General features: G+C 39.6%; 1 protein-coding gene across 5 annotated transcripts in view; it reads right to left on the bottom strand.

The window, feature by feature from the left end:
• Nucleotides 1-319: 319 nt before the first annotated feature.
• The window catches only part of Nsun7 (NOP2/Sun RNA methyltransferase family member 7), a 41,901-nt gene continuing 30,637 nt past the window's right edge, over nt 320-11,583 (bottom strand). For 2 of the 5 annotated variants that reach the window (XM_004849814.4, XM_004849816.4), the window contains 5 exons: nt 7,722-7,865; nt 7,202-7,303; nt 5,059-5,176; nt 2,307-2,430; nt 320-1,835 (listed from right to left, as the gene is read on the bottom strand). In XM_004849814.4, the coding sequence (XP_004849871.2) occupies nt 1,200-1,835; nt 2,307-2,430; nt 5,059-5,176; nt 7,202-7,303; nt 7,722-7,865 (1,124 nt within the window). In that variant the 3' untranslated portion in view covers nt 320-1,199. The remainder of the gene's footprint in view (nt 1,836-2,306; nt 2,431-5,058; nt 5,177-7,201; nt 7,304-7,721; nt 7,866-11,583) is intronic. The other 3 variants (XM_021262422.2, XM_087187856.1, XM_021262421.2) reach the window with 2 other exon arrangements.

The raw sequence follows: 11,583 nt of genomic DNA, 5'->3' as shown, positions 1-11,583 counted from the left end.
CCCCACTTCAAAAAATCAAATATAAGAACTAAAACAGATCTAACCACTAAAACCATGTCACGTGAATTGAACATTTAGGAATTTACTAATACTTCTACACAACTGAATTCTGGAAATAAAACTTTAAACTCAAACTGGAGGTGTCTGAACTTCTTTTTAAACAGTTAAGATATATAGTTGTAGACTTACTCTATTTAATGTGGAACTGTTGCTGTTGGTGTGATGAAAAAACGAAGTAGACCCAGAAATATAATCATGGTAATATTTGTAGGCAATTTGTTAGGAATTAGATTCAAGAGGAATATGGGATTTAAAGTAATTAACAGAGTGTAACAATATATTTTAATTGTGCATCAAAAAATGATTTACCGAAGTTTGATTACCATCGTATGCCATTTGAAATGGCTCATACATTTTGCTCTATCACCTGATCTTTGAGTAGGACCAGAAATCTTTATGGGTTTCTTCAACAACAGGTATCACTTGTGTCCAACAGTTTCACCCTTTTCTCCGAATTAGGAATATTTAGGTGGAAATTTGCTCACAGCCATTTTTCAGAACAGTGTTTGGCATAAACAGGCAGGAGGGCAGGAGGGTCGTGCTTAGTCTACTCAAATGCTGGAAGCTCTTCCCACCAGAAACAGTTCACGCTCAGCCAAGTGAGCGGGTCTTTCTGCACTTCCTACTCAAGCTCAGTACCATTACAAAAACTCACATCATGCCGTTTCAGGAATAGTTTGATACTGAAGGCGAAAATCAACCTTGATCATGATTTTTAAAGTTCACCTCCAGCTGAGCTGCCTGGGTACTGAGGAGTGGCCCACACCTGCCGGGAAGGGCCTGTGCCTGGCGTCCGCTGCTGCTTTCTATAAGGGTTCAAAGCAACTGCTTCCCTTCCGAGAGACTTTGGCAGCTGTAACCCAGGCTGGAGGCAGGAGCAGGGCAGATCTAACAGCTCACTGGGCATCTCCAGCTCTAAAACAGATCAGCGCTGAGCTGCTGGAATCTGTGAATTCTGCTCTCTTAGTGCCCTACAGTACTGTTTCTCATCTGTCTGACTTCTCAGGAGGTAATACCCCATTTAGAAAATACTAAGTGATGAAAGGATGAGCATCTTGCATAGCTACATCTAACCTTCCGAGAATACCAGACTGTGAGGGAAATCACCTGTTCCTGGCTACGTGAGAAGCACAGGGCAGTCAGAGCCATGGCCGGGGACGCCGGAGCAGGGAGGAAGGGGAGTTTTCCTTCGGCTTCTCCCCTCTACTGGATGCCAATGGGGTGGGAAGGCAGCCGGGCATTCTAGTCTTGGGTCCAATCCAACGACAGAAATGTGGAGCTGGCATCTGAGATCGGATCCCTTGAGAATTTGAAAATGGAAACATCACTGGGGGCAAAACGATCTCCACAGGTTTTAGAGCAACCATTTTGCCTTCCGGTCGAGGTCTCCTGAATTGTGTCTGCTGGTCCCATGGCCTGGAGGGACAGGACTTCTTCATCAAGGTGGGCATTAAAGGGTTGGTGGCAGGCTTGCTGGGTTTTCTGATCTGGGTGGAAGAACCCACTTGCATCACATTTTTCTGTGGAAGAGCTGCTTTTGTCGTTAATATCTCTGATTGATTGGTGCTCGCTTTATTTTCTCCACTCAGGAACTCAGCGATCTTCATTTGGATGCCACAATTATCATTACCAGAAGCTTTGGGCAATGATGTCTTTGATTTCTTCTTTTTCTTCTCCCGTTTTGATGATTTTTCCAACTCAATCCCCTCCAGCAGACCCTTCGCTGCAGCCCGGGCCAAAACATCTTTCACAGACACAGCCTCAGATGGATCCTGCTGCAAGGGAAGAGGCACTCGTTAGCGTGAGAGGTGGCTCTTACTGTGTGTATTAGAAACGCGGGCCAGTGTTTCCGGGAAAATAGTGTGTCTTTATTATACTAAAATAATTGGTTTTTAGGCCATAGTCCCTAACACAGATCACAAGCCTCAGCAAATGACTTTTTAAAATTTCAACTCTCTCATTTATAACCCTGGTAAAAAGAATCATACTGCTACTTTCTTTGGATAGAGCAGATGCACCAGATGTTGATGAACTGCTTGGTGAGGCAAGAGCTGAGGGCAGGCAAAAGAGGAGCGTTCAGGAGAATAAAGAATGGGGATTATTCACAAGCAGCGATGATGCTCTCTCCTTCACTTGCACTACTGAGCACAGCGCAAAATGCTCAACATTCCCAGCTGCTTCTTTTGGGGCTTTGTTGTTTCCCAACTCGAAAGTGTGACACAAACTGGGATTTTTCTTTTCCTTACCTCTCTTGTTAAAATAGAAAGAAAACAACCATTGGTGATCTCAGATGGTTCCATTCTGAAAAACTTATCAGTAGACAAATGGATTTCCTTCAAGGAGCACAGGGGGAGAACAGGAGGACTGAGCCTGCAACAGAAATGAGCAGACATCAGCAGCAAGTCTTCCTCCCCCAGAGGGAAAGAAAACAGTTTGCAACTAAACATAATTCTGTTTCCCCAATCATTTTTGTAAAACTTAAAGGCTCTAATATTTCATATTAGATCATAATTTATTATACTTCTCAAGTTCACCATCTTTAAATAACTATGCTAGAATAACAAGCTTTTTTTTTTTGGTACCAGGGATCAAACTCAGGTCCATGTATTTTCGGGGCAGATGGCGGAACCACTGAGCTAAATCCCCAGCCCAAGAATAATTATCTACACAAAAATGTGAAATTTCCGTGAGGAGTAAGGAAGGGGAAGGGCTGATCAACAGGCTCTAAATTATAGTTAAGGAGAAGTTCTGTGTGCTCCTGCACAGGAACCTGACTACAGGTAACAGCAGTGTACGTTTCAAAAAGCTAGAAGAAAGGATTTTGAAAGTTTTTGCCATAAAGAAATAATAAATGCTTGAGGAGACAGATATATTTAACTGCCATATAACGAATATATGTATTGAAACATTATATGGTTCTCCCTTAATATGCACTATTTTATGTATTAGATAAAAATAATTTTTAAAATATAAAAAAATAAACAATTTAAACATATTTGTAATTATATAAAAGCAATATCCCTAATATGCAACCAAAAATAGATGAAGAAAAAGATTATTATTATGAAAAAGTGCCAAAGTACACGAACATATAATTTACATATTAATAACAATGATGACGAGAATTATTGAACATTTACAGTGTGCCACACATTGTTATGTATTAATTCAGTCAATCTGCAGAAAGGCTCCATGAGGTAGGCAATATCACTGACTGTATTTTATGTCCACGTTTCCCTTGTCTCCATTCACAATACCCTTCTCCCGTTTAACCATGCCAAAAGAGGCACAAGTGTTACCCAGCTTGTTTTAGCACCTTGTCCTGGGATGTTAAAATCTCCAGATGCTAAGCAGACGAACAGCTTGGGACATGGCTCTCTTTTCTCATGGCAAGGCAGTTTGCCAAGACATCTTTAAGAAAGCTGCTCCTGAACCACATACCTCCTTCCCTCTCTTTCTGACGTCCCTTCCCTCCCCTCCCATTGGTATTAGTAAATTATCCACCAAAATATTTATTTTTATAAATCTGTTTCCCTGAAGCTTCACAAATTCTGGGTTTTATTAGACTTGTAAATCTTTACCAATCCAAGAAAAGATGAGATTTCATTGTCGATTCAAAGTTCATTTCTCCATTAGTGAGGCTGTCCATGTTTCCTGCTTACTGACGAGTCAGGAGGAGTCCAGAACACAGGTCCTTAAACAGTTTTTCTCAAGTACTCCCTCTAAAGAGAGTATTTCTTCCCTCCTTTCCCTTTTTTATTTCTATGTATCTTAAAATTCATCAGTAAATTAAAAAATCATATTAAGGCAGACTTTTTTGCAAGGTAAATGTGGTTTAGACAAAGAATTAGTAAGAAATTCAACATTTTTCCATAAATCAAACAAGATAAATCTACAGATCCAAAGAATTAATGAAAATCTTTATACTTAATAGCAATATGTTTAAACATATATAAGATAATATTCTAGAAATAATGTATTTTGCAACTATTTAAACATGAAGAAAAAGGTTAGTCGTCAGTCAACTTTAGGAGATGAACAAGACATACAGTCACCCAAAAAAATTTTAGGCAAAGAAAGTCATCAAGAAGGAAGCTGAGGCTGTGATCCACATGTCCACTGTGAGATGGCAAAGGAAAATCACAAGCTAAAAGGAGGGAGCAGACCATAGACACATCAAGAATTTGAGGATGAGTTCACAGCATGACAGCCAAGTTACAAAACTAGAAGAGAAGTTTAAAATCCCTTATCCATCGTCAGTCTTGAGGAGCTAACTGGCAACACTTACTCTTAAAGCTATTCTTTACCTTGATGACAACGGTTCAGGCACAGTGCTCTTTCTGACTCCATACTTCACTGTAACGTTTTACCCTGAGGCTACTGGAGATCCCAGGCTATGTTTACCTCTATCCTGGTGGGAGCCAAAGGCTAGAAGGGCTTAAGAAATGTATGTCTTCAGATAATAGACATCCAGCTCTCTATCTACCTGCTAACAATAGTTTAGTGCTTATTGTTCTTCTTCTACAGAGACATGCATATATACACATGAAATTTGGACCCAGTTTATGCAGAAACCAATCAAGTCAAAGAGAAAATGCCTTTAACAATAACAAAAACTGAAGAATCTTTTTATGTATAAGAAAATGTTCACTAAGCCATGTGTGGTGGTGCACACTATAATCCCAGGACTTGGGAGGCTAAGGCAGGAGATCACCTTGAGTTCAAGGACACCTGAGCTACACAGTGAGTTCAAAGCCAGCGTGAAGTCTGAACTACATAGTGAGATCCTGTCTGAGAGAGAGAGAGAGAGAGAGAGAGAGAGAGAGATCATTCCAAGCTCCAGGATATTCACGCAAAGCCACTACAGAATCTAAACTTGTAAAAAGAAGTTAGGCTATTAAAGCCTAATAAAAAGAAAAGAGACTATCTTTATACAACTTAGAAAATCACATTTTTCACTGTCAAAGATGTTTAAGTTGTTTAGAATCCTTTTCTTACCTGTAGGGTGGCACTTTAACCCCATAATCTTGAAATTCCAGTGCTTTCTTAACAACAGCTTCGTTTTCTTCTGGATAAACTGAGCATGTGCAGTAAACAACTGCTTGCACTTTAGGAACTATAATTAAGGAAGATGGAATCAATATAATGGCCTCATTAGCAAGCCAAGGCACATTTACTATGTTTCCAGACATGTATTTGCTATGAATACCACCAGGCTTTTTTGTTTGTTTATTCGTTTGGTTTTTTGAGACAGGATCTTGCTATGTAGTTCAGGCTGGCCTTGAACTCACTATGTAGCCCAAGCTGGCCTGAAACTCATGGCAACCTTCCTACCTCAGCCTCTTGAGTTCTGGGATCACAGGCGTGTGCCAACATGCTGCATTACCAGGTTTTGATGGGAATGATTTCTGCAATGGCTCTCCTTTAAAGCATAAATTGTATTAACGATGTAGTCTGAAGCCAATAATTAAAGTAAATCCAACTGGATTATACAAGACTGAAAATTTAGTCTATGTGACCCACTGGTTACAAACACAAAGATAGACTGGAGACTGCCATGAGCTTGACGCTTTCAGCCATTTCTCCATGTTTCATCATCTAATTGGTTTAAGGACTCCATTCTTTAGGTTTTTTTAACACATGTAGTTTTATTGTAACAAAGCCACTTGTACACTTTGAAGGTTTAAAACTGTGCATCATCTTTCCTTTCCAGTGAAAATAAAAAAGAATTTAAAAATAAACCAACAAAATTACAATAGAGAATGTCAATTCCATATAAGACCCTACAGGTTCTGCTGATTCACCCATCAAGCAGCTGGGCTCAAGTCATCATTAGGAGAGAAATTTATTTTAAAAGTGAGGGACTCCATTTTTTTTTTGGTACCAGGGATCAAACTCAGGTCCTTGTGCTCGCTCAGCAGGCGGCAAAACCACTGAGCTAAATCCCCGACCCCTCCATTCTTGAATGCTGTGTGAACCTTGGAAAATTACAGTCTCAAATCTTGTGTCTGTAAAATGAGGTACCACCATGACCTACAACTCACATATTTGCTCATTGTTACTGAGTCCCTGTCACATGCCAGGTACTGTCCCAGGGTGTGGGATACATGGGTGAGCAAAAAAGACAAAAATCCCCGCCATGTGGAGCTCACTGGCTAGCACAGCACAAAGACAGTAAGACAGAAATACATAGAAGTAGGTGATGATATGTTTCAGGGGAGATGCAAAGGAAACGAGGACAGAGGCAGGGAGCTATGTTCTCAATTTCCTGATTGTCCAGCCAATTTATTTCAATAGCTCATATCCATACTATTACACTCAAATGATTGTGTGTCACCAACATCTACCAAAAGGGCAAACTTCTTCTGTGCCATTGTGCCATATTCCTACCTCGTGTCTATCTTTATGTAATGAATTATCTATATCCACAGACTCGTCTTGGAGCCTTTGTCAGGATTTATTCACGTTCACCAGCCTAACACCCAGCTTAAGATCCAACCCAGTGTAGGTACTTGACAAATATACTCAGAACTAATGAAAGTTGAATAATTCTTCAGAGACGTCTAGATTTCTATGTCCACCAGTGGAAGTGCAGTGGTACTCAAAATCTGAATGGTACTCAAATCTAAATGGAGTGACCGAAGCAGTGATCTAAGTCATCCTTAATGAGCCTTGTTATTCAGACTTCAAGTCAAGAGAGCGAAGCTTCATCTATAATGACACCTTTCTGTTCTCAATTCAGCACTATGAGAGGTAAGAGCTGGATTAAAACTTGGACTGTGGAAGAGCTCTTACAGATAGGCAAAATGACAGCAGAAAAATTCCACCAAGTAAGACGTCTAAGGCAGAAACAGGAAGGATGAAATGTACAGTAATAGATGTGCATAACCATTTCACCCCAGCACTAAGATAATTAAATTTGCCAGCTAACTTATGTTTAAAACAATAATGCATATAGTTTTAAAGACATATTAAATTGATAAAAATAAGTATTTTGTTATGTGAAGGTACTAAAACAATGTTCTGGAAAATTTGATTATGGTTCACGCTTCACTACTTTAACATAATAAAATATTCATGTTTCTAAGATTAACGCTGTATTTTAACAAGATTCTAAACATTGTACTAATGACAAACTTACATTTCATTGCATGTGTTAGCTGTTCATACTGCTGTTGAGCAAGAACCTGAAGTTTATCTTCTGATGTGCGTCCTTGGGAGAGATCTCTAAGTAAATCTGTATCTAAATTTTAAAAAGTAAATAAATACCTTTAAATATATTCCTGTGAGGTACTCTTTACTATTATCACATTATTTTTCAATTATTTTTTCAATTATTTTGCCTACTAATGAAAATTTTCATGGAAAGTGCCTATCAAAACTAAACAGATAATATTAAATGTCAACTTAAAATTAATAAAAGTAATTATGATTAGTTGTAGTACTGTTTTTCAAAAAGAGCATAGAAAATATTTAATAGTATTTTTCTTCAGCTCTCTATGAAATAGTCATCCAAGTAGCCATGTCAGTCATTTAGGCACGGAAGAAAGAATGAAATCAATCTGGAAATGAATACAGAAAAGAGAGAATAAAATTCATTTTCTAAAAACTGATGGGCTATACTCAATTAATTTTAATAATTTAGAAATTAAAACAATTACCTTCATGTTCATTTAAAATAAACTCTACTGGATTACTAACACCCACTCCTGAACACCGAGGCAGCAGCAGGATCACTTTAACTTTCCGTAACCTGTGGTCCTTTGATTCAATGTTAACAAATGTCTCACGAAGTATTTCAATATCTGGGAGAAAAACCCCAGAACTTAGTGTAAAATATTAATTTAAAATCTGAATTTATCTATGTATTATTCATTTTTAAATCCTCCACCCCACAAATACTCATTGTAATGTAGTTAGAAAAGAGGACTATTTTCTAATAATGTCCCAAAGTCAATGCAGGAATTTTCTCAATAAAGTGCCTTCTCCACCTGAGAGAAAGATTTTGAAATTGAAAATTACTGTTTTTATCTTGAACTTCAGGTTCAAGTTGAAGTAGTAGGAGACAGTGGGGGAAATGGGCTTTGGAAGCAGAAAGACTCAAGTTTGACTCCCAGCTTCATTATCTGTGACCTGTGTGTCCTAAGCTCTGTAAGCCTCATCTCCTTATGCATAAAATGGGATGCTTTCCTTATATACTTGTGGTCAACACCAAGACAAAGTAGTTAAGCATAGAGTAGTATTTCATAGACTGTAAATGCTCTCCCATTTTCATCCCCTTTTATATTCTACCATTCCCAGAAAAATAAATGGGTATCAAGAACATTTAAAAGGCACAGTCTAAGGTGCCGAACCCGTACAGACTGGTAGACATTACTATTCATCCCTCTAAGGACTTGTCATTCTGTTGCAGAGTGTCCGCCTCCCTTAGGTTACAACCATCTGTGCCCCTACCTTAAGGCCAACCCTCTGGGGGAAAGGCAAGGTTACCAAGGAAACATCCTCTGGGTGACACTGCCAGGACCCTGCACAGCCACCAGGGATAAAGGAGACTTGGAGGGAGAGCAGTCCTGGGGAGCCTCTCCAGCGCTCTCTGAGGGTAGAGGCGAATGTTGCTGAGCCAGCTGGCCAGGCTTGGAGCTGAGAGGCGATAGAAAGTGATAACTGGCCCAGTTTCTGAACCCACTTTTTCCTGATTCCTCTTCTTTTGTGGATTCATCTTATTCAGCTTCCTGCCCTTTTTGTAATGGCATGTACAGGTGTCAGTCTTAGGATTTCTTTCCAAGAGTCATGACATTAAATGGTATCTACATGATGACAAGTTCCAGATTTTTTTAAAATAACTTTATTATCAAACACACACACATACAAAAAATTAAAACCATTCAAAGAAGAACAATGCAAGGGGAAAAAACCTACAATAATACTCAAATACAGTAGAACTCAACCAAAACAAAACTGAAAAGCACTTAAACATTTTTCCATATAAGTTAGAAAAGCATCTCAAGCACCAACAAGACACCAGAGGATGTGATTTGTTTCAGAAAGATCCCCAAAACCAACACTGAACAAATAATGATCTGGAAAAAAACTCCAGTTAGTGAGCAGACTCCACATAAGCCAAACTTCTCCCTAAATTTCGATACAGTCATACGATGTGATGGAAACACAATCTAAGAAATATGTTATTAAGCCATGTCATCCATGTGTATCCTTAATTACACTCCTAGTTTCTCACACTAGAGAAACTATTCAGTATTTACACATTTGTGTCCTACTTATTTCACTTAAGAGGATGGCCTCAATATGCATCCATTTAGCTATAAATGTCTCTAGTTTCTTGTTCTTTATGGCTGAATAGTACTCCATTTTATTAAAAAACCGCATCTTCTTTATCCAGTTTCCAGTTGATGGGCATTTGGGCTGCTTCCAAGCTTTCGCTATTACGAACTGTGCAGCTATAAACATGAGTGTACATATATCACTGTGGTAAGATTCTTTTAATTCTTTTGGGAAAATACCCAGCAGGGGGATAGCTGGGTCAAATGGGACCTCTAGCCCTAGTTCTTTGAGGTATCTCCACACTGATTTCCATAGTGGTTGCACCAGTCTGCACTCCCACCAGCAATGGAGAAGGGGTCCTTTCTCCCCACACCCCTGCCAGCATTTGTTATTAGTTGATTTCTTGATAGCAGCCACTCTTTCTGGGGTGAGGTGGAATCTCAGTCTTGTTTTCATCTGCATCTCTCAAATGACCAGTGATGTTGAACCTTTTTTCATATATTTATTTGCTGCTTTTACTTCTTTGTCTGAGAAATGTCTGTTCATTTCAGATGTCCATTTTTGAATTGGGTCTTTGAATTTGAGGGGTCTAATTTTTTTCAATTCTTTATATATTCTAGATAGCAGTCCTTTGTCTAAGGTACAGTTGCTGAAAATTTTTTCCCACATTGTAGGTTGTCTCTTAGCTCTGTTGGTGGTTTCTCTTGCAGTGCAGAAGCTTTTAAGATCCCAGTTGTTGATTCCTTGTAGTTCCAGATTTATATCTACACCCAAATGCCTGATAGCCACTGCCACTTAGTGGTGAACAGGCATCTCACACCTAACCTGTGCAAAACCTAACTCTTATAGTCTTCCCATCTTGGGAAAGGGCAGCCTCACCTTTCCAGCTGAACAAACAACAGCCTTCACTGATCCCAACCCTTGCATCTTCCCTCAGCTCATGTGCAATCTAATAAACACACGGTTCAGACAGACGCAGTCTTCCCTTTGTTACAACCTCCATACCACCACCTGGGGGAAGTCAGTATCACACCTGGCCTGTGTGCAGTCACCTCTGCAAACCCCCGGACTAACCAAATGCTCTAACATTTGTCATTCCTCCACTAGAAGTTCCGTGATGCAGCCCCATCTCATCCAAGATCCAAGCCCTTCCTCTGGCACAGAATGCCCGATTTTTGTCCCAACACATCCTGTGACCTCCTCACACCTCTCACTCACTCTGCCCCAACCACCCTTCCTCTGACTGTTCTTGGAACTTGCTAGCGGGCTATGACCTCAGGGCTTTGCTATCACTACTCTGAACATGCTCCACATGTGTTTCTCCTTCATGTGGACTCAGGCAAGTCTTCACTGAAGTCTTCTCCAACACCCGTTTATCAGAAAGGCCTCTCCTGACCACCAGCTGTAATAAAAGAGCAACTTCTTCACAGCACTCTCTACCCCTGTAACCTACTATTTTCTTCACGGTGTATGTTTTGTTGCCTCTCCTAATATGTTGTAAGCTTCAGAAGAGTAGAGATTTTACTTCACTGCTGTACCCCCAAAGCATACAAAACCCTGGTATATATTTGTTGAATGAATAAGTCATTAAGATTTTTTATTGGTTTATTTCATTAATAGTGTTCCTTTCCATCCCACTAACCCTTTGTCTTATAATCTATAATATATGTTTGTAGGATTTATTCATGTTGCCAGGTGTGGCAATAGTTCCATTTGTATAGAATTCTATTGCATAGATATTTGGGTTATTTTTACTTTGAGGCTATCTCAAATAATGTTCTATAGTTGGGATATGGCTCATCCCCCGGGGATTTGTATGTTAGAAGCTTGTCCCCAGTGCAGCAATATTAAGAGGTAGTGGAATCTTTAAGAGGCAAGGCAGTGGGAAGTGATCATGTCACCAAAGAGGCACACTGTCTTCTCAAGGGATTGGTGAGGGTCTCCCTTTCTGAGATTGGGTTATTACAAGAGTGGAACTTGTCTGTTTTCAGTCTCTGGCTTCCTGTCTCTTCGTGCAACCTCTCCTGGCCTGTGTTCCCACAATTACACCATTGCCATGTTGTGATGGAACCATAAGGCCCTCACTAGAGCCAGCAGTTGTGCCATGGTCTTGGACCCCCAAGACTGTGAGCTAAATAAACCTCTTTACCAACTTCTGGTATTTTGTATAGCAAAGGAAAACAGGCTAATAACATAATACTTCTATGAATATTTCTGCATTTAGCTTTGGTGTGATTAAAA

Source organism: Heterocephalus glaber, unplaced genomic scaffold, assembly GCF_053883595.1.
Source record: "Heterocephalus glaber isolate CG9 unplaced genomic scaffold, H.glaber_assembly_v1.0 deba00001509, whole genome shotgun sequence".
Taxonomy (NCBI): domain Eukaryota; kingdom Metazoa; phylum Chordata; class Mammalia; order Rodentia; family Bathyergidae; genus Heterocephalus; species Heterocephalus glaber.
The sequence above is the reverse complement of the archived record's forward strand: the minus strand, read 5'-3'. Positions and strand labels throughout refer to the sequence as shown.